This window comes from Numida meleagris, chromosome 23 (genome assembly GCF_002078875.1).
Source record: "Numida meleagris isolate 19003 breed g44 Domestic line chromosome 23, NumMel1.0, whole genome shotgun sequence".
In the NCBI taxonomy this organism is placed as follows: domain Eukaryota; kingdom Metazoa; phylum Chordata; class Aves; order Galliformes; family Numididae; genus Numida; species Numida meleagris.
This window is the reverse complement of record NC_034431.1, coordinates 251,208-272,591: the sequence shown is the minus strand read 5'-3', so window position 1 is coordinate 272,591 and position 21,384 is coordinate 251,208. Positions and strand designations below refer to the sequence as shown.

The following is a 21,384-nucleotide window of genomic DNA, read 5'->3' as shown; positions in this document are numbered from 1 at the left end:
CCAGCCTGGGAGCAGGGTGCATGCTCCAGCTGCTTTGAATGAAGAAGCCCTCCTGAGCCCAGACCACATCCCTCTCTTTTCTGTTCAGTTCTGTAGGGTCCACGCTGGCCCCTGCCTCTCAGAGCAAGATGTACTGCTTGCTGCTTTCTTCCAGATGAGCACCTCTCTAATAGCACCGAATCCATGCTCCCAGGGCCAGTGGTTTCCTCGGGGAAGGGGCTTTGCCCTGGGAAAGGTCTGTTTCATCTCCTGGCACAGTCAGTGCTTTCTCTGTTCTGAGCTGTGGCAGTGTGTGTAGGGTTCTGCATGGTACCCACGTGGCTGCTCCTGTTGCTTTGCTGGGGCCCTGAGCATCCTAAAGCTGAAACCATGTGCAGCCTGCTCCCTGTCAAAGCTTCGTTTTCTTCCTGCATCCTGATGGGATGCCATGGCCAGGCCCCCTGCTGCCTCCTCTCCACCATTAACCCAAGCAGGAAGGGCAGGCGCCCAAGCGCACAGCCCTGGTGCTGCCGCTGCTGACCCCGAACCACGGCCGGAGGTGGCTCAGCGCAGTGGTGCCAGCACTACTCATTAACTGGGATTTGCGTCAGGGGAAGACACCGGAGACAGCCCACAGGGGTCGGTTACCTCAGCCAACCCACAAGGATCGGGGTTGGGGATGTCACCATCACCTTGCTCATGTCCTGGGGATAGAGGGAGGCAAAGGGACCCCAATTTCCATCCGTCCCATGGCCTGTAGGCTACATCGAGGCTGAGCTTAAAGGGATGGAGGTTAAACAGAGCCATAGCCAAACCATTCTCACCATCTGTCCCTTGGCTGATGCCGAGAACCCCGCTCACGCCCCTGTCATTGTCAGGGGGACTCTGACAGTGGCAGTGCCAAAATCCCCGTGAACCAACCTCTGTTTACCCGAGGCTCGGCAGCAGGGGTTGGCCCAAAGCAGCCCGGGGCGGCCCCGGTCCCGCAGCCCTTCCCCGTGTGCTGCTGGGGGGAGGGGGGAGCCTGAAAGCAGCGTTTTCCCTGGAAAGCTGCAGCCGGAGGAACGGCGCCTTCCTGGGGGAGGACGCAGCCCTACAGCGGCTCCGGGGGCTGGGGGGCTCCTTCAGAAGGAGCTGCTGGGCAGGAGCGTGCTGCGCAGCACTGCCGGTGCTCTTTGTTATAGTCTCTTCATCCCTTATTTTTCACCCCTCTTTTGTTGTTTGTTTTCTTTCCACTTTTTTTCCTCTTACACTTTTTTCTGATTTTTAAAATTTTGCCTTTTTTTTTCATTTTCTTTTCCCTTTTTTCCACTTTCTTATTTTTTTTCCATTCTTCTCTTTCTTTTTTTCTGTTCTTGTCTTCTGTTTTTCTTCTTTGGTTTTTTTTTCATTTTTTTTCAGTTGTTTTTTCTTGTTCTTTTTTCCTTTTTATACAATTCTTTCTTTTGTTCTTTTCATTTATTTCATTCTTATTTTTTCACTATTTCTTTCGTTTTCTCGGTCGCTTTCCCTTTATTTTCCTTTCTTTCCACGTTTTTATTTCCATTTTTTTTGTGTATTTTTTTCTTTCCCGTTCTTTTTTTCCCTTTTTTTTTGTTTTTTTTTTCCCTTTTATTTCTCCGTTTTTTCCTTTTCTTTCTTCCTTCTCTTTCTTCCCCATATTTTCTTTTTTTTTCTTTTTCTTTTCTATTTCCCATTCCCCTCACCACCTGTTTTTCTTTTCATCCTTTTTCTCCCTTTTTCTCCCCATTTCTCCCCGCTCCCATCCCGCACGCTGCGGGGGCGGGCAGTGCGGGGCGCGGGGGCGGTCCCGGGGCGGTCCCGGGCGGGGAGCGGCGGCCCCCGGGGCAGTAAAGGACCGGGACCGGGGCTCGGCCCCGCCGCTCGCCATGAGGGCAGCGCTCGCCCCCGGCGTCCGCCTGCTGCGCGCCGTGCCCCGGGACAGCCGGTGAGCGAGGACCCAGCGGGGATGTGGGATGGGCAGCGGGGGACGCGGGGAGCGCTGCCCTGCGCTGGGACGGGGATGCGCTGGGACGGGGACGCGCTGGGATGGGGACGCGGCCGTGGCGCCCCGTGAGCCTCGCGCTGCTCGTGGCACGTGGCGGGATGCAGCTGACACCTTCACACCCCGCTCCTGCCCGTGTTGTCCACATGGGCTTCGTGTCCCCTCCAGCCCTCAGGGAAATGAAGATACCCAGGGGTGGGTGGGCAGAGGGGCCAGTGGGGCTCTTGGGTGCTGGGAAAAATGCATCTGAGTGCTCCAAGGCTCAGCCTTGCGGGGTCACCCCAGGCAAAGGATGCATAGTGCTGGGGGAGACCCGGAGCGTTCCCCTGGGAGCAGTCAGGGATGCAGGATTCCCTCTCGGGACACGCAGTCCCTGGTCGGACTTTCCTCCAGGCATCCTGTCTGTCCTGTCCTGCGGGGTGAGGTGCCGAGCCTGCCCTGGGTTAATTGAGCAGAGACTGGTCACTGCAGCCATTGCCAAACACCCCAGCAGCCCCGTGCTTCCCCTCTGCTCGCCCTGCACTGCTGTCATCTTTTCCACCCCCCAGCTCAGCCCTGGGACTCAGGACATGCACGAGACGTTTCTGTTCCCCTTTCTATCTCACAATGCCCTGCAGTGCTCAGCAGTGATTTTATTATAGAATTATTTATTTGGAGTGGGAAACAGTGATTTCTATACCATGTTACGACCCCAGCCATCCCTGGCCCCGAAACCAAACTGTGCCCTGGCCCTGCGGGGCCACTGGGTGCTCTGACACCTGCAGGCACTGTGGGAAGAAGTGAAACTGTGGAGGAGCAGTGCTGACTTAAGCTCTTAAAAAATGGCTTTCCATTGTTTTTGTTGGGTTTGTTTTTCTTTTTCTAACTGAATGCAGAGCCATGCTCCTTGGGTTAGGATCTTCCAGGCGCTCTCCATCAGCTCTGCTCAGAACAGCATCCTCTGAAGGCACCTATCCCCATTTTTCCTATTTTCCTGTGTTTAATTGGAGCAAACAGGAGGGAGCAAAGTACACAGACCCCCCTCCTTTCCATTTCCCATCTTGGTTTTGCTGAGCACCGGCGGCACCGTGACTCAGCCGCACTTCCACCCGTGGCCCCACGTGACATGGGGCTGCGAGGCCAGAGAAGCACCAGCCCCGACCCAGGCAATCACTCCCCGTTAGCAATAATCCTGCTCTTATCTTTAATCCCAATTACAATCCCAACCTCAGGGCACTGCACTACTCAGGGAAATGCCCATTTGGAGCTGAGCTGGTTGGGCTGACCCATCTAGTAGGAAGTCCCCTACCATCCTCATGGGAACTAGGAGTATTCTGGGGGAGAACTGAGAGAAAATGGCTCCACCTTTCCCCTTTTCCATGCTTCTCAAAGGAAGATGCCCAGTTCTCCATCACAGGGTAAGAGTAGCATGCGGATATCTAAATATTGCAACCACTTCCTGCAAGGATTCATTGTATATCCTGGTGACTCTCATCCTCCTCATCTCATATTGAAGAATGGAATTTTTGGGGGTGGAAACTGGGTTTTGGTCAATCCCCTGACTCCCCTCTCCCGCAGCTACCGCGGTCTGACGCTGGTGCTGACCTTCCTCTGCTACACCAGCTACCACCTCTCCCGAAAACCCATCAGCATCGTCAAGGTGAGCAACTCAGCACCCCATACTTAGCCTGGGAAGATCCCTTGAGGACCTCCCTAGGCTGATCTCACCCCATTTACTCTGTGCTCCCCTACAGAGCCAGCTGCACCTCAACTGCTCAGCGCTGGGCACCAACCCACACAACGGCTCCAACAGCACCACGTGGTGCAGCTGGGCACCCTTCGGTAAGGCTGGTATCCCAGAACTCCGCAAGCACCCACATCTCATCTCTGTCCCTGAAGGTGGTTTCAGTCATTAATGGGTTAAGCTGGGCAGGCAGGGGACCAGCACTCATTAGGCTGGAGGTGATTAAGTGGCACAGGATTGTGCCCTGTGCCCTGGACCAAAGGACAGCGGATGTTGAAATCAAGACAGGGTGAGATTGTTCCCAGCTCCCAGTCCTACAGCCCGACCCTGGGAGGATCTGTGGCGTGGGGGTGGGGGTGGGGATGGGGATGCAGCCACAGCCCTAACACTCTCTCTTCTCTAGATCAGGACAACTACAAGGAGCTTTTTGGCGCTCTGGACAATGCCTTCCTTGTGGCATACGCCATTGGGATGTTCATCAGGTAGAGGGCTGAGCTCAGGTTCCCCAACGCAGCCCCATGCCCCCCAGCTGGCACCGCTCCACTGTTTCCCGTGCTCTCTCCACAGTGGCATTTTCGGGGAGCGGCTGCCGCTGCGGTACTACCTGTCAGGGGGCATGTTGCTGAGCGGGATCTTCACAGCGCTCTTTGGCTTTGGCTACTTCTGGAATATCCACGTCCTATGGTACTACATCATTGTGCAGGTGCGGCCCAACCTCGTCCCAGTTTTGGCATTTCCTCCCTGCTCAGCGTGGGCGCCGATACCGCCCGCCCAGTTTGGCAGGCACTCCCAAATCACCCTCTGGGATTGTCGCGCTGCTTCCTTCCACTGGGAAGAATACCCACATTTGGGTGTTTGCTGTCTCCCTGCCAGGTGTGCAATGGGCTGGCACAGACGACCGGCTGGCCCTCAGTCGTGGCATGCGTCGGGAACTGGTTTGGGAAGGGAAAGTGAGTGTGTGTCCCCATCCCCTTGTCTCCTGCTCACAGCCAATGCTCACCCCACCATCCTGTCCCCACAGGAGGGGTCTGATCATGGGCATCTGGAACTCGCACACCTCTGTGGGCAATATCCTGGGCTCGCTCATCGCAGGCGCCTGGGTGTCCTCTGAGTGGGGCTTGTCCTTCCTCGTGCCTGGCATAATCATCGCCGCCGTGGGCATCGTCTGCTTCTTCTTCCTCGTGGAGCGTGAGTGGTGATGCAAACACCCAGCATAGATTTCCTCTTTGCTCATCTCCAAGTGGTTTTGGTGACCCCAGAAAGCAGTTTCCCATTGGAGGCAAGCAGGGATGTGTGCTCAGTGCTGGGAGTGGACCAAGCAACATGAGGATGCTCAGCATCCTTTGGGATTGCACCCTGGTTTCCTTGATGCCATTGGCTCCTTGTAACTTTGCTCAGAAACATTTTGGAAGGTCTTGTGGGCTTTTGTGGGGCTGTTTCACTGCCAGGGACATGGCACCTGGAAGGCAGTGCTCCCAGGGGTGTCCTTTCCTCCCACAGATCCCGAAGACGTCGGCTGCAGCCCACCCCTGCAACATGTGAGTTCCTTCGCTGTGCCTTGGGTGGGTGGGTGGGTGGGGAGTCTGCAGCTACACACTGCCAGGGAAGCACAATCCAACTGTATCAACCACTTTGCAAATGCCTTAGTGCTGTCAGAAATCTGAGTGATGCCTGTCTGTTGGGATGCTCACTGCATTGGTGCAGGCATCCTATAGGCCAGTTCTCAACCCAAGCTCTCACATCCCAGCAGCAAACTTTATGGTTTCAGCAAACCTTAGGGTTCAGCCCCACATCTACTTGCTTTTAGGATGCATCAGATGAGAAGGACCCTGAAGGGATGACCTCCGAGGACCGCAGCAGCACCAACCCCAAAGAGCTGGGTGAGGAGCTCGAAGCCATCAGCTTCCTTGGGGCACTCCGGATCCCCGTGAGTCTCATCCTCCATGTTCCCCTGGCAATAAAATTAGTGGGGAAAATGCACTCCTGATGCCGTCTTCTCTCCTCACAGGGTGTGGTGGAGTTCTCCCTTTGCCTACTCTTTGCCAAGCTGGTGAGCTACACCTTCCTCTACTGGCTGCCCCTCTACATCGTGAATGTTGGTGAGGTTCTGGAGATGGCAGAGCAGAGCAGGGTAGAGTCAGCCCCCTCCTCACCTGGGTCCTCACCCTGCTTCTCTTCCTGCAGCTCATTTTGGTGCCAAGGAAGCTGGAGACCTGTCCACCCTCTTTGACGTTGGCGGTATTTTAGGTTTGTGGTGTGCCCAGGTGCAGGGTTGGATGGTGGTGGGCTGGCGACAGTCCTGGGTCTCTCTCGCTCAGGCTCGCCTTTCCCTTAGAGAAAACATATTTTGGAGTGCAGGTGTGTGTGGGTGAAGGGAAACCATGCACAGGGAGGTAGGCAGCTCATGGATAAATGACATCCCTTCTCTGATGCAAAGATATTGAACTTGGATGTTCAGCCCTTAAGATATTTAACTTTGGGGCCATCTTGTGCAGAAGATGAGACAAAAGAGCATCCCAGTGCAGGGGACCATTTGATTTTGGGCTAACCCAGCGTGAAACTGCTTTGCCCTTGAGACTGATGTGATTCCTTTATCACAGGGGGGATCTTTGCCGGTCTGATCTCTGACTACACTGGTGGCCGGGCCACCACGTGCTGCGTGATGCTGGTGGTGGCCGCTCCCATGGTAAAAAAAAAAGACCCCTAAGGGATCTTTGTCCTCCATCCGTCTCTGTCTTAAAGCCTGAGCAATGCTGCGGCAAAGCCTTGAGGTCTCACTGAGCCAGTCCAGCTTTCATCCCTTTGCTTTGCACCCTGAAAGCTGAGAGCCCAAGCACCTGCATGCAGCTCACTTGGCTTTGCCACCATAAAACACAGCTCATTAGCTGTAACCCCATCCATGCTGACTTGAAGCTGTGAGCCTCCTCCTTCCCACAGCCCTTCTGGAGCTGGCGTGCAGCATGGCCACATCCAACAGCCACAATAGCGCTGCTGGGGCAAATCCGTGCCTGGCGAGCAATGCTGGGCCATAAATTGCTACAGAATGTCTGTCTGGCATTCTGTCTATTGGGACAGTCCCTCCACCTGCATCCAGCTGATGCTCACCACTTCCCAGCCCGCTTGGAAGGAGCTTCAAGCTCAATGCAGTGATGATTTGGGTCCCCAAGGGGCTCCCGTCCCACAACCTGGGCACTGATGCTGTGAAAATGCTCAGAAAAGTGGGATGCTGAGGATGGGTTTGTGCTGTGTCTCTCTTCCAGCTGTTCCTGTACAACCACATTGGGCAGAATGGCATTGGCACCTCCATAGGTAGGGAGCAACTGGGTGCAGTGATTCCATCACTGACGGGCAGTGGGAGAAGTGCCACTCGCTGTCCTGGCTTCATTTCTACCCTCAAGCTGTGGCTTAGGGCACCCTCCTGGCTTTATTTTGGGATTTGGGGCGGGAGACCCTGGATGGTTGTTCATTACCAAACCAGTGGGCTTGGCTGGGGAAAACATGAGTTGCTGGGTGCCATGCACACAGAGCGGGACTCGCTGGGATGATGTTCCCACATCCCGCTGCTCCCGGGAGCACTCAGGTTCAGCCTCTCCACCACATCCCGGCTCTGGGCTGACCCTGGGCCATCTTTTTCCTCACAGCAATGCTGATCGTCTGTGGTGCGCTGGTGAATGGCCCCTACGCACTCATCACCACGGCAGTGTCAGCGGATTTGGTGAGAGTCATGGGGCTGTGCACATTTTTAGCTGTGCTCCAACTCCTGTCCAGAAAGGCAGGATGGTAACACTGCGTGCTTTCTTCCCGCTGCTTCCTCAGTTCCTCAGCTGTGTGACTCCTCTTGCTGTCCCCATGCATCTCCCCTAAGTGTATACCTAGCGGAAAAATTTGCTCATGAATCACACAAGAATGCCACATCCCTGCATATGCTCAGTCTTCCCATTCGACACGTGGAAATTGCCAGCGTGTGTGGTGCTGAGGCTGTTCTTCCTCCTCACCCCTCTCTCCCCGCAGGGAACCCATGAGTCCCTCAAAGGAAACGCAAGAGCCCTCTCCACTGTCACAGCCATCATCGACGGCACGGGATCTGTGGGTCTGTGTGACTGGGGGATGCTGGGTGTTATCCTGGTGGGGGATATCCCCCCCCCCGGAGGGGGGCCTCGCTCCCCTTTTCCTATGTCCTAACACCCCACATGTTCCCTTACAGGTGCTGCTCTGGGGCCTCTGCTGGCAGGGCTTATCTCCCCCACAGGCTGGAATAACGTATTCTACATGCTGATAGCAGCCGACGTCTTGGCTTGCCTGGTAGGTCCCTCCATAGCCTGAAGGTTCAGCCCCACAAACAGGGTTTTCCCCAGGAAAAACCGCAAAATGCATCTCCCAGCTGTGACAAAGCTCCCTCCTTTCCTCTTGCAGCTCCTTGCTCGCGTGGTGGTCAAAGAGGTGCGCGCATGGTATGGCTGCATGGCGAGGAAGAGAGGGTATGTACAGCGTGGCATGGGGTGGGGATGTTTGTGGGGCATGGCTGAGGGATCGGGGTGCTGAGCACCATCCTTGTGTCTTGTAGCTCTAGTGTGCAGCTCACAGAGTCAGTGCTGGATGGGAAGTAGCTTGGTGTGAGTACCTCAGGCTGCACCCGCTTCAGCACCAGCACTGAATGCAAACACTGATTGTCACCAGCAGCCACACTCCAGCTGGAGGTGTCCCAGTTCACTGCAGGGAGTTGGACCAGTTGGCCTTTAAGGGTCCTTTCCAACTCAGATGATTCTGTGATTCTGTGATTGCAAATAATTCAATGGCCAAGCCAAAGGATCCACTCCCAACGAACAGGGCACGCTGCAGGCAGGCACACAGCACATCCCCATATCCAATGCCTTGGGACACAAAACATTGATTAACTCAAAACAGCCAAATTTAGAGGCTGCCCACCCATGCTAATGAGCAGATCTCGCGCGTCATCAGCTGCTAATCAACCCATGGCTAGATCGCTGTGGGGAGGGTGCACCTAAATCATCTCCAAATCAGCACTGGCCTGGCAGCCACCAAACCCCACAGTGGGCAGTGGTGCACGGCCCAACACGTGCTCCTCCATCTTGTGCCCGCAGGTGAGGAGCAGCATTGGCCTGTGGGCGGTAAGTGCGGCCCGGCCTGCTCCGTGCTGCGGTGGAGGTGGTGTGGGGTAGGCCGCTCGCTCGGCCCCACCGCCGCTTCTGTCCTGTCTGCACCAAACTCTGCTTGCGGCGCCTTTTGGGAACACTGTGGGGCTTGGGGCTGCTCCCACTTTGGCTGGAGGCGCAGCGGTGGTGGATCCTCCCCTCACGCCTTCCTCTCCCTGTGGCCGGAGCCCGGGAGCTGCTTTTCCATCCCTCTGTTCCCGCAGCTCAGCCCTCGCTCTGTCCCTGCAGGTTCAAGCAGTTCTGACGTGCCCTCGCCAGCTGCCCTGTGCTGCCGAAGGGTGAAGGGACACGGCCTCCGTGTTACCATGCCGCTGTGTCGCCACGTCACCGTGTCACCGTGCCACCACGCCGGCCCAGGCATGTCCCACCGCCATTTTGTCTTGGTGGGAGGAGGAGGTGGCCAGGAGCCAGCGGACAGTTTTGGGGCCAGTTCTGTGCCATTGGCTGTTTTATTAATAAAAAGGTGCAAAGCCTGTGCTGCCCACATCTGCCTGGGTGCTGCGGGCCCCCCAGTTGCAGGCTCACCCTGTCCTGCACACGGTGCTTTGGGACGTCAGACCACCATCACCCAACGTACTGCAGCAGCAGTGCCATCCCTTCGATGTGAGGGCCGCTCCCTGAGCCACGATGGAGCTGGTGCTGCTCCTCATCGCTCCCTTCACCCCATTTTCCCCCATTGTACCACTCAGCATCAAAAACAGGAGACAGGTCCTGATGGGCAGATCGGCATGTGTGCTCTCCTCGCTTCAGCGCAGGAGGCTGATGGTCTTCGTTAGACATCTCCTAATTAGAGGAACGGAGCAGGAGGGCCACCTAATTAGCGCAGGGCCAGCTGTGCAGCCAGATGTGCGCTCAGGGGGGCTCAGTGTGTGAGGGGCAGCGCTGATCTGGGGCTGACACGTGGATCCTGGCCCAAAGAGAACACATCTGGGACCGATGTTTTATTATGTGCTGATTTCATCACTGGAGAGGAAAAGAGGGGAGAAAAGAAGAAAAAAGGCCCTGTGGGCCAGTGGAGCGGCATGCAGTGAGTCCCTGCACAGTGATGGATGGATTTGGGAAGTGATGGCCATTGCTGTGCACCCAGCAAATTGGGGAGGAAAGAGAGAAAAAGTGATAGGGCATGCAGAGAGAAGCAAATTCCCAGTTTGCCAGCAAAATATAACCAAGCTGGGCTGAGAACAGTTTGAATCACAGAATATTCTGAGTTGGAAAGGACCCACAAGGATCACTGAGTCCAACTCTGAGTTGTCTCAGTACATGTGAGACTGAGCTTTGCCTTAATTGCAATAGGAGCATGGGGAGGGCTGAAATACACACTCAAAGCAAAAATCCCACAAATGTGACACACACCCGGGCTTATTGCAAAACCAAGGCTTTTTTTCCTTTCTTTTTTTTCTTTTTCCACCTTCTGACCTTTCTTGCCACAGCTCACAGTTTTTCCAGGATGAACTGAAGTCGCGTCCTGCTGCAGCTGGGCTTGGAAAATGTGAGCAGCCCTGGCTGCGGCGCTGGGAGCACAGGAGCCAAACGCCGGGAATCGCACATCTCGCTGGGATTTCACAGACCAAGGGGTGGGCAAGGAGCCGGTGGCATCCCTGGGTCCATCACAGCACCCGTGCATGAAACAAGCTTGTGCACCTGCTTGGGAAAATCAGGATTTTAGGGCACACACGGCTGTGCTTCGGGCACGCATGAGGGGCGGCACCGAACTCCTCTCTAGCAGCCGTCCCTGGGTGTTTTTCCATCTGTGACCCTGCAGTGCTGTTCTGCTGAGCCGTGCCAGGAAGGGCCACGCTGGCTTTGGAGCAATGCCGGCTCTGCAGAGGTGAGGAGGTGGTTCAGGCATGGGCCATAATTGCCCGCGCAAGGAGCAGCCAGCGGGCGCTGAAGGGCTTTTTAATTAGCAGCCAAAGGCAAAGCGGGACTCAACAGCGGGAAGCTGAAGTCAGCAAAGTCAAGGTGGAAATCAGAGGCCAGTTCTGTGCCAGCGAGAGTAATTAAACGCCAGCAGAGCGCGGCGCGAGGCGTGAGGAATTGCCGTCACTCACGGACCTTAAATCAGGACCAGGAGATTCTCCTGCGCTGGGCATCAGTATCCCAGCGGTGGAGCAGCTCCACTCCTTCCTAATGAGCCAGGCAGAGATTAGTGCAGGGAGGGAGGCGTCCCAGCAGCCTGTGAGCAGCTTTCAGCCTGCTGCTGCCGGTGCGAGCAGTCCTGGCATGGGCGTTCTCTTGCTGGGGTTTAGCATCATCCTCCTGGATGAGGCTGGGTCACTGGGACGCGGATCATCTGCAGGAGGAGAGCTGGCAGCACGAAAATGTCAGGTTCCTTGGTGATGACGTCTCCCTGACTCCCAGCATCTGGCCAGCAATGGAGGATCGTAGAGTCACAGAATTGTAAGTGATGGAAAAGACCACTAAGATCACCGTTTTTGTTTGGGTGCGGGTCAGCAGACAAGCTTGGAAAGCAGCTCCGGCTCATAGTGATTCCTTGACACGCTCCTTCCTTCCCCAAAACTAAACAGGAACTGTCTGGAAAGCCCCTGTGTGGGGGGAGCAGAGCTGCTGTACTGCACTCAGAATGAATAACGCTGCGGAGTGCCCATGGCCATCTGAGCCCCCCACAGGCGGCACAGGACAAGGATGGGGTCCATCTTTCTGGTCCCCCCGAGCACCCCCCAGGAGGAGCCTAATGACCAATTTTAGTTACAAACAGGTGACTAAGGGGAGCGGAAAGCAAACACTCTGGGTTTATTTCCATGGAGAAGCCTCACACTTCTGCTTTTAGGTTTTTTTTTAGTGCTCCAGCTGCTTTGCTACAGCTTCCCTATTCGTGGGACATGACGCCAGCAGCGAGCCTTTGGGAACTGCTTACTGCGGTCACCGTTATTAAGATGAAGAATCAAATACAAATTTTGTTTCAGGCTTAACTTCAGAATCTCCCAGAAAGCCAACACTCATGTTGCATAACTGGGAGCAGAGCACAGGGACCATCCCAAACCACCCCACCTGGAAAAGGGGAACCTCCCAAAGAGCACGGAAAGGGCAGCTTTCAGTAACACCAAAATGCTGCAAAACTGCCATTCCTGGAAAACAGATAAAGACTAGGCCAGGGGTTCCTCCAAAAGTTTTATTAATGTTAAAAAATAATTTTAAAAAGGCAACTTGTGAATATTGATTCAGTAAAAATCAGTGCCCCAACTTGGTCTCCCAGTTTACTGCTATGAAAATGGGATCTCCTCTTCTCAAGGACTTTCCCTCCATGCTACTGAAATAAAACAAAGTGAAGAAACCACCCTCCCTCAGTTCCCTTGAAAAATTAAAAAAAGGACAAAAAAAATGGAGATAAAGTCTTAACTCCAACCAACCAAGGCCTCAGGCTGAGCCTGAGATAGGTGGGCTCAGAGGGATAACAGCCCGACTTCATAGAAAGAAGAAGGAAGAGGCCACTAGGATCATCGAGCCAACCAAGCAGCCAGTCCTCTCTGTCTTCCGTGTTTCCCGTTTCCAGTAGAAGGCAGAGGGCAATCCAGCAGGCCGCTCGGTCCCACAGCTGCCCAGCACCCTGGCGCGGTGTCACCTCCAGCTGCGCAGCGCCTTGGCGTGCACCGGCTCCAGGAGGTGCGTCCCCAGCAGCAGCAGGCAGCCCAGGAACAGCAGGGCCATGGCGACCAGCAGCACCAGGCGGCCCACCAGGAAGGAGTCCACAATCTGAGGGCGGAACGCACAGTTACAGCCTCTGTCCCTTTGCGGCTGGGGGAGAAAAGGGGCTGTGGGAGAATGTTATGCCAGGAGGAAACTTTTGGGGTTCCACTACGTCTTCCTGGGTTGCAAAATCTTCTTCAGGTGTGAAAAAATATTATAAAAAAAAAAAAAATACAAAGCAAGGCAGCTGCAAGAGGGCTGCTTCCAGCGTCACCCGCCCCGTCCCTGGGGCTGCCCCAGGGCTGTGCGTGCCCCAGCTCTGTTGTGCAGAAGGCACTGGCACGCGCTCAGCCCCGAGATGCTGCAGTGAGGGTCTCCTGCGGATGCCACGGCGGCTCCTTCAGCACGTTTCACTTTTTAATTAGCCAATTAGCAGGGTTTCATTGCAAAGAACCCAGATCATGAATTATGTATAGACAGAGGAGGTCCTGCCCGACTTGGGGACCAAGAATATAAGCCAGCCATCGGGGCTGGCCAGCACTAACACCGCTGCCCCTCGCTTCTGTCCCTCCCTTTACATGAGGGGGTTTCATGTGTGACAGAAAGAAGAAAAAAGCATAAGGATTTGTGGTATGGATCAGTATCTGGAGCAACAACTGATTTACATTAACGTGGAAGAAAATGCACCTTTAAGCAGAGCGCAGGGGGAGCCTGGAGAGAGCAAAGGGACGTGGAACGAGAGGGAAACATCGGAAAAAACCGCTCGGAAGGGCGGAGAGAGAGGGCAGGGAACGGGGGCGGCCCCAGCGCCGCGCGAGGCGCGGTGGGACACGGCCGCGTGCCCGCTGCTCACCTGGGGGCCCGCGGGCGGCCCCGGGCTGCCGTCCTCCCGCGGGTACAGCAGCAGCGCGGCGGTGAGCAGCGCGGCGCCCAGCGGCACGAGCAGCGCGGCCAGCCTGCGGGGAGAGCGGGACGAGGCCTCAGCGGGGCCCGCAGCAGCGCGCGGCCGCCCCGCGAGCCCCCGGACCCCCTTACCGCGCGGCCCCGGGGGCGCGAGCGAGCAGCACGCAGAGCAGCAGCGCCAGCAGCCACAGCCCCGCCAGCAGCAGCGCGCCCGGCCCCACGCCCAGCACCGCGCCCGCCATGCTGCCGCGTCTTCTGCCTGGCAACCGCGCCGCTTCCGCCCAATCAGCACCGCCCGCCGCGCGCTCCGCGCTTCCCATTGGCTGAAGGAAGGGGGCGCGGCTCGAGGCCTTCCCTGCGCCGTAAGGGCGCCCGCGCGGCGTGGCTCCCGACGCGGAGGCGCGGTTGTTGCTCTGGGAGTTCGGCCTGGGCGCCGGGAGAGCCCCGGCCCTGGGACCCAGCCGTGGTCGGCGGTCACTGCAGCGCTCGCATCGCCTCCAGCCCCCAGTGCGTGCACCCATGGGTGGCTTCGTGCCAGCGCCCGAGAGTTGATCGGGGGAAGTCTCGTGGTCAGCGGAGTGGAAGCTTACGCTCGGATGGCGCGATGCATCACAAAATGCTGTTTGATCGGTATTTTATTTCTGCCGCTCCTTCCAGTGGGAGGATAAAACTACAGGTTGTCACAGCGCAGCGTCCAGCTGCTGTCCCTGCGCTGGGGTGGAGATGGGAGCGTGCCCCTCAGTGGAGCGGTGCAGCAGTTGGTGCACGAGGCTGGGGCTGGCGCTGGGTAGCAGCCCCTGCCCGCCCCTCCAGCCCCATCGGACGCTGCGATCGGTTTCCCAGCACGGGCAGGGCATGCCCCACCTCACCTCTTCCACCCCCATGACCTCCATCTGCACCGCAGGTTTTTTGAGGGGGATTTGGGATCAGATGGTTTATACCAATCAAATTTCCTCTGCTGAGCTCCTCTTTGCCCTGCAAATGTCTCCAGCACCATTTTCCCAGTCCTCTTCTGTTATTCCCCAAGCTTCCTACTGTGGCACCCAGGTGATAAATCTCCTCTCAGTTGAGGCTCTCCCTTTGTTGTTTTTTCATTACCCCATTTCTTTGCATTCTTTGAACCCCTACAGCCAAATAAAATAAAAGACAAAACAGAAGGAGAATCATAGAAGAGGAGAAAAAGCAAATTGTGGATTCCAAAATATGGGGAAGCAGCAAAAATGAAGGATTTCCCTGGGTGAATCTTCATGTTTATGGTTGTTTTTGCATAGGGACGGGTTTGGATGTGAAGTCCAAACCCTTGCACTGGGCAGGACACATCAGCAGAGAGGCTGGCACGCTGGGTGCTGCTGATGACACAGGAATGATTGGTCCCAAAAAAGAGCAAGAATCTGGATAACGTAAAGCATTTATGGGCAAAGCTGTCCAGCAGTGCAGCACTTGGTGCTTTAAGTAAGGGTCAGCTGGGGGCAGGTGGACACTCGTGGTCCAACAAAGCCTGGAGACAAAGGCAACAAATAAATCTTCACCATTATTAATCTTATCATTAATGAGTTATAAATAATAATTGTTGGATTGCTATATGAATGCTTTTATTATTATTAATTTGTAATCAAATAGTCGTTCATTTGCAGATTGGGGAAGGTGGTTTCATCACCACGGGCGGATTTTCAGGAGTGAAAGATCGTGATGTTCTGGTGTGAGGGGATCCCACAGAGCAGATGCTGGGCTTGGACAAATGGAGCTTTGCGGAGATGCAGTTTCCCAGCGCCGAGGCTAATTAAATGCTGGCCCAGGAGGACGCAGAGGTCACCTTTCTTCAGAGGCTGCAAGGCAGGATGGGCTGGATCAAAGCTCATTTGGAAAACACCGGGAAATTAACTGGCTGAAGTACAGGGCAGGTTTGGGTTGAGGGGGTCTCTTTTGTGGTGATAACTGCACATCTGTGATGCTGATGGGCAGCACCATTCTGTGTCCTGCATAGCACTCAGAGATGCCAACCCAGGGCATTTCACCCCAAAATTTCCATGGAGTAGGTATGAAACAAGGAAAATAAGAAAGCCTCCCCCCAGCTGGACCAGCATGGTTTGGTGCTGCTTTCTGCCCCCAGCACATGGATTTCATGGTGGTGTCTGCTGGAAATGCCCCATCCCAGCCCATCCCCAGTGTAGTGGGGTCTCCGTCTCCGAAGATGAAAATGCCACCATCCAACCCCAGTCGGCAGCACCTGGGTGAGGTCCAGCAGCAGCGAGCTGCAGGAGGTGGGACAAGGAAATCGAGTGGCTTCCTCAGCACTGCACAGCGGGCAGAGTGGAGGAACTGATTCAGAACTCCTTGCACCATTGTAAAGCTTTCTGTGTTACAGCCGAGTTTGGGCTGGGTTATCAAATATTAGGAGCAGGCGCTGATGCAGGTCTATCCTACTCCTGATTTAAAGACGGCTGAATTGCTAAATATTTTTATTAGCAGCAAATTTGCGGCTTGCTGGAACTAATTTCACGCCCAGTAGATATGGAGCTTAAGCTGGGGATGGCGTTAAATTGCTCTCTGGTACGGGTGTGTAAGCCCTTTGGGGGATGCTGCTGGATGGGAGCAGGTGCCAGGGTCCCTTTGGGGGCATTGTTTTGGGATGGCATCTCTGGGGCTCACCCACACGGTGGGAAATGTGTCTGTAATACGCAAAAATCTCAGAGGCGTGGCTGTGCTTTTGGAGGGGCTAAGCTTGCTGCAAGCTGGGGTGCACCACCGAGGGAGCAGGGAGCAAGGCTGGGAAGATGCTCTGCGTGTTTTAGGGATGTATTTGGCATATTTGTGATATTTGGGGCATTCCAAGCGACAGCATCCTGTGGTTCTTCGCCACATCTGGAAAAGGCTTTTCCATTGTGTTGCTGCTGGAAGGGTTGATGTGGGATTGATGTGGAGATGCTCTGCTTGTTGCACAGGTGGGGAAGGTGGGCTCTGGGTGTGCTGCCGGCATTGGGCTGGGTGCAGCTGGGACAGGTGCAGGGTGACGGGGCACACGGCGCTGTGGGGTCTGGTTACAGCTATAAATACCCATGGCCGTGAGCGAGAGCTGTTCAATCCCTGCCCCGGCATTTCCCCAACGTCACGCACAGATCGGCCAGGGGATGAGTTGCCCTTTTCCAAAGAGAATCACTAATGAAAGAAAGTTAAAATAATATAGGAGAGTTCATAATGGCTCCGGTGGGGATACAGCTCTCTCTCGCAGGAACCCATTTCGTATTATCTTTCTCCTGCTCATGGCGGAAATCAATTTTAATAGCGGTGACAGGAAATGAGGATGTAAGACTTCAAATAGAACAAATCCTGCAACGCTCAGAAATAATAAAATGGGATATGAAGTCACGTTTTAAATAAAAAACTTGATCTTGTCAGGAGAAAATGCACCTGAAAGCACCCGAACATGCTGGGTTTGGGGGACAGAAAGTGGTTCTCACCATTGGGTGAAATTTCCCCCATGATCAAAACCCCTGGGCAACTGCACACAATCTGAACTTGGACTCATACTGCTTTCTGAGATCTCTTTTTTGCAGTTAGACGTCATCCGAAGGTAAGGGGGGAGAAAAGAAATCCTGGAGTCGGGCGGCGTTTCAGTGCCAATATCGGGCAGTGCCTGTGCAAACCCCAGTCTCCGTGCATCTGGAAGACACCATATGGTTGCAATTGAACTGCTTATTAACTGTTGTTGTTTTGTTTATTCATTGTCACTGTTCTTTTATCAATTATCATTGATTTGATTATCAATCCCTGTTATTCTGTTTCTGTAGTAGCCTGCTGACATTTTTTAACCCAGGGATATCTTGAGGGTTTCCTCTATGAGGAAAAGGGTCTGGGGAGCCTCCCAAACCAGGATGAGCTTCTGCAGACACGACCTTCCCGACAGCCCTAAAGCATATCGCGAGATGGTCGTGTTGCCTTTTCCCATTGAACAAAGAATAGGAACCTGGTCACTCCTTCCATCATTGCTCCAGGACCTTATCCAGCAATGAGTGCGATATGCAGAGCCATTGCCAATGGAACTCCCAACACTTAACTTTAAGTGGCTCATCATCATTACTTCTTTTGGTATTCCTCATAATGGCGTTAATCACGGGCCACTCATTAGATTTTAATGTGGCTGTAATATGTTCATCCATTGTCATTCAAGTGCAATTTGGCATGGGGTGACGTCTGCTCACTGGAAGGGCTGAGCGGTGTCACTGGGGTTCGATGGCAACACCTTGCATTCACCTGTTTTGTCAGCCAACAACTAGGCACTTTTTAGTCTTCAGAAATTAAATTTTTGGGTTTTCGGTGCCTTTGGGTTTGTATCAGAGCACACTGGGATGTCCGAGCTGACAGCTCACAGCTTTGTCCTATCCTGCATGGGCAACTCAGGGATGGGGTCACACCTCTTGGGGACATCCCAGGGCATTTCTGCTCCTCTCCAATCTGATTTTTATTGCTGATGGATGGGGAAAAAAACAAGGAAAAGAAAAATAATGAAAAAGAGAAAAAGAGAAGGGAAGCAAGTCCTTTCTGCCATACTGGGACTCCATGACCCTTCCAAAACCCCATGTTGGTATCCCCGTGTTCTCCAAGCACATCCTTTTATGTCAACCTCCAGATCCGCTGGGATCTGGAGGAAACACTTCAGTTTTCTCAGGTCCATCTGTGAGTCTCTGGGCTGGCTCCAGCAGGTGCATTATGAAGTGTTTGGGTGGTAGCTGGGATGCTTTTGGGGAACCTGGGCGGAAAATGAGAAGCTGGCTCATCAAATGGCCTCTTGTAATTGCAGTGCAAAGGCGCCCGGTCACAGAGGGGGCTGTTAAAAAGCAGAACTGAATCTTTGCAAACTTTCATGGGTATAATTTCAGGAGAGATCAAAAAAAAATGACACTAACCTCGGGATGTAAAGCTACTCAAAATTCAAAGTTTATAGTCCATCTGTCTCTTTGCTTCAGGGAGCCTGTATTAAATTTATTGCTAAATAAAACAAATAAGCCTAGCAAAAATCGGCACCGAAATCTGCATACCCAGATGAGAATTAGCACACGTCTCCTGCTATGATGGCTGATTCTCAATTTGCATCTTTAAGGAGTTGTGACCAGAGCTGCAACTCCTGTGTCCCTGTGGGTTGGGTGAGCCCCCAGCATGGACCGAACCCAAAACACTGCGGTTTGAGCCCAAATCCACCGGGCCGCAGCAACATGGAGCGTGGATGGGAACGGCGGCTGGGAGACCCCGGAGGAGCAGCAAGACTTTATTACGGCTGGAAATTAAACATTTAAAAGCAGCAAGTTGGCAGTGGGGATTTTCTAATAAAAACCATCTCGCCTGCCATTTACCCAGCACTTCCATCCGGAAGGACTCCAGTGTGCTTTCCCAACTCGGCAAGGTGTCATTAACCCCTGGCCGGCTGATGGATGCTATCCCTCCTCCTGGTGCCTATGGATTATTGATAAAGCCTTCGTTACATCCCCCGTGCACTTATCTGTTCAGGGCTGTTGGGTCTATGGGCTGTTACGAGGATGCACAGAATGCATCGCACCTTCTCGCTGTTTGTTTTCCTGCAGCAAACAGTGCTGCTGCGTTGCTGCCATGAATCTTCTGGGTTTGCTCTCGTTCCCAGGAAAGCTGTGCACTGGGATAAAGATAACATCGTTACAGGGAGTGGTTATCTGAGCAGTGGTTATCTGGTGGTGCACTGGAAATGGAGCGAAATTAGAACAGAAAGAAGCAAAGTTGAAAAAAGGATAAAAGCCGGAGGATCCCTTCGTTCCAGCTTCATGCCATAATCAGTTCTGCCCGTGTTCCTGTGATGCTGGGGTTGCACTGGATGACAATGATGGATTACTCTCGAAACTCAATGGGAATTGGGCAAGGCATGGGAAAGCACGTGCGCCCTAAATGCCTGCATCCTAAATATCCAGCAGCGACTCAATGCTCAGAGCTGCAGGACATACAGGGGGCAGCCACTGTGGTCCACCAGGCTCCATGGAGCCATCCTGGATGGGTTTTGGGTTTTGCTGGCAGCTCGGCGTGCCCCAGCGCAGGTTGGCCATTTGGGGATGAACCGTGTCCCTCTGCCCAACACCACACCTCGCCCGGGCTCATCATGCACCTTCACACTGTTGTAACATCTATTGTTTAATAATTTACCCCGCTCCTCTCTTATACATATTTCAGAGGATTTCAGCAGCGAGCCATGCACTCATCTCCCATCACACCCCGTCACGGTGTGCGTCAAGAAACCCAACACCAGCCCTAATGCAATCTTGGAAGGAGAACTGAATTATTTATGGCGGACTGGTCAAACGACAGAGAGTAAAACACCAGGCCTGGTGTAATTTCTTGTCTCCTGAAGCCAGTTATGTAAAAATGTAAATATTACAAGTTATCTATGTCACTGCTCTTGCCAAATGTTTAATATTTTAGTAAAGTTGCTCTGAGTACTCTTGCCACTTCACAGAAGGAACTCGGTGTGCTCTTGAATAAGTGCTAATTAGTTTGTTCTAATTGCATATTTACAACTTCAAGTGCACAAAACACAGCCTTGGTGCGGGTGCGTGGTGCAAAGTCCCCTATTTTTGCCAAAAGGATTTAGGGAGGTTTCCATTTCCTGATGTGGGATGGGGATGGGGGGTTTTCAGCAAGGGTTGGGGGCTTGGATTTCCTTTGCAGCATCGCCCTATGGGGGAGGAGGTGTGTTTGATACACCTACTTTGATAGTAGTAGTACTTGATACCAATTTGGGTGTATTTTATATCAAATTGGATGCAGTTGATATCAAATCTGGGTGTATTTCATACAAAGCTGCTGGAAATTTGGGAGGAGAAGAAAAGAGTGAAGTGAGAACCACTGAGACGCCGGGGTAGTGCAAAGTGGTACCCAGCGCCGTGTCCCGGTAGGGATGCTGCATCCCACTGTGCAAACCCATGGTCCCAATCCCAGGAACGCCAGGGTGACTTAGTACAGCAGAGATGCTACTGTAGGTCATGGGATGCTGCGGACAGCATTGGGATTGGGAATGACCCTGAAATATTGGGAACTGACAGTGGGGATCAAAATACAAAGGGGGCTGCTGGGGAGGGGAGGAAGGGGGTGAAGCTGAAAACCCATTGCTTTCCACCGCTTTCACAAATAATGAGCACGGCCATCCTGCTGCCCCCGGGTGTGGGAGGAGTGCTTTATGTGCACCTCAGCGCATCCATCCCATCCTATGCAGCCCCCAAAGCCCTGAGCATTTCTCTCCTGGCCCTGCGTGGGGCTGAGGCAGCTTTATGGCCGCTCTGCTAGGAATAGCAATGAGGGCAGGACGAGCATCCCAGCCCTGATTTACTCCGCTGTGCTCCAAACCCAAACCAACATGAAATCCCCATAAATCACTGCCCCAAGACTTATGGGCTCTGTGGGGTGCAGTCAAAATACATGGAAATATATGGAAAAACAGAATTTTCAGTGCATTTCTCCCCACTTTTTTTTTTTTTTTTTTTTTTCAGGAAGGAAAGACGGGTGGATAGCCTGCACGACTTTCCATCTTTTTGTGCTATTTAGCAAGGGGAACAGGCAACGCTTCACCCACATTCCTCAGCCAAGAGGTGCTGGGGGGACGCTGGCTACATTTTTTTTTGCAAAAAGCCAAATTTCAGGAGTTTATTTCCAGGGGGACGGAAATAAAAAAGGAGCGGGTGGAAGGCGGCCCGCCTACTGCCCCCAGCGCTCCCAGTGCCTCCAGCGCCCCGCAGCGCCTCCAGTCCCTCCCAGCGCCCCCAGCGCCCATTGTTCCGGGTTTCCCCATCGCTTCCAGTGACTCCCGGTGCTCCCAGCACGGCCCCGACCGCGATCTACGCTTAGCACCGCCCAACGCCACCGGCCCGACGCCGATCCCCGCTGGCGGTGCACCACGGCGGGCGCGTGGCGCAGCGCGCGCCGCTCCGGGCCCGTGGGCG

General features: G+C 54.1%; 2 protein-coding genes and 1 long non-coding RNA gene across 11 annotated transcripts; 2 read left to right on the top strand and 1 right to left on the bottom strand.

The window, feature by feature from the left end:
* On the top strand, positions 89-12,085 carry SLC37A2 (solute carrier family 37 member 2). Of its 9 annotated transcripts, XM_021376115.1 has the most exons (20): positions 1,795-1,927; positions 3,542-3,623; positions 3,718-3,805; positions 4,111-4,189; positions 4,275-4,410; positions 4,581-4,657; positions 4,729-4,895; positions 5,208-5,245; positions 5,515-5,634; positions 5,716-5,806; positions 5,892-5,954; positions 6,308-6,393; positions 6,968-7,016; positions 7,349-7,422; positions 7,719-7,797; positions 7,912-8,009; positions 8,121-8,185; positions 8,272-8,320; positions 8,810-8,836; positions 9,110-9,356. In XM_021376115.1, exons 1-18 carry the CDS (start codon positions 1,869-1,871, stop codon positions 8,312-8,314), a joined length of 1,494 nt encoding a protein of 497 aa, XP_021231790.1. In that variant the 5' UTR covers positions 1,795-1,868; the 3' UTR covers positions 8,315-8,320; positions 8,810-8,836; positions 9,110-9,356. The 9 variants fall into 9 exon arrangements, 6 of the variants coding, with proteins under 6 accessions (XP_021231789.1, XP_021231790.1, XP_021231793.1 ...); XR_002432652.1 differs by lacking the exons at positions 8,272-8,320; positions 8,810-8,836; positions 9,110-9,356 and adding exons at positions 10,312-10,709; positions 10,792-12,085; XR_002432651.1 differs by lacking the exons at positions 8,272-8,320; positions 8,810-8,836; positions 9,110-9,356 and adding exons at positions 10,312-10,709; positions 10,789-12,085.
* Positions 12,001-15,105, bottom strand: TMEM218 (transmembrane protein 218). Its single transcript, XM_021376181.1, has 3 exons — positions 13,565-15,105; positions 13,383-13,485; positions 12,001-12,595 (listed from the first exon to the last, which is right to left on the bottom strand). Exons 1-3 carry the CDS (start codon positions 13,951-13,953, stop codon positions 12,461-12,463), a joined length of 627 nt encoding a protein of 208 aa, XP_021231856.1. The 5' UTR covers positions 13,954-15,105; the 3' UTR covers positions 12,001-12,460.
* Positions 13,793-19,906, top strand: LOC110387708. Its single transcript, XR_002432661.1, has 2 exons — positions 13,793-14,062; positions 15,067-19,906. It is a non-coding gene; the product is annotated as an uncharacterized LOC110387708 (long non-coding RNA).

Coding starts and splice junctions, on each gene's coding strand:
- SLC37A2 (XM_021376113.1), top strand. CDS start 1,869: ATGAGGGCAGCGCTCGCCCCCGGCGTCCGCCTGCTGCGCGCCGTGCCC. Junction 4,190..4,274: donor GCCATTGGGATGTTCATCAG/GTAGAGGGCTGA, acceptor CTCTCTCCACAG/TGGCATTTTCGGGGAGCGGC. Junction 8,010..8,120: donor CCGACGTCTTGGCTTGCCTG/GTAGGTCCCTCC, acceptor TTCCTCTTGCAG/CTCCTTGCTCGCGTGGTGGT.
- TMEM218 (XM_021376181.1), bottom strand. CDS start 13,953: ATGGGTGCACGCACTGGGGGCTGGAGGCGATGCGAGCGCTGCAGTGAC. Junction 13,486..13,564: donor CGCGCCCCCGGGGCCGCGCG/GTAAGGGGGTCC, acceptor CTCTCCCCGCAG/GCTGGCCGCGCTGCTCGTGC. Junction 12,596..13,382: donor GGCCGCCCGCGGGCCCCCAG/GTGAGCAGCGGG, acceptor TTCCGCCCTCAG/ATTGTGGACTCCTTCCTGGT.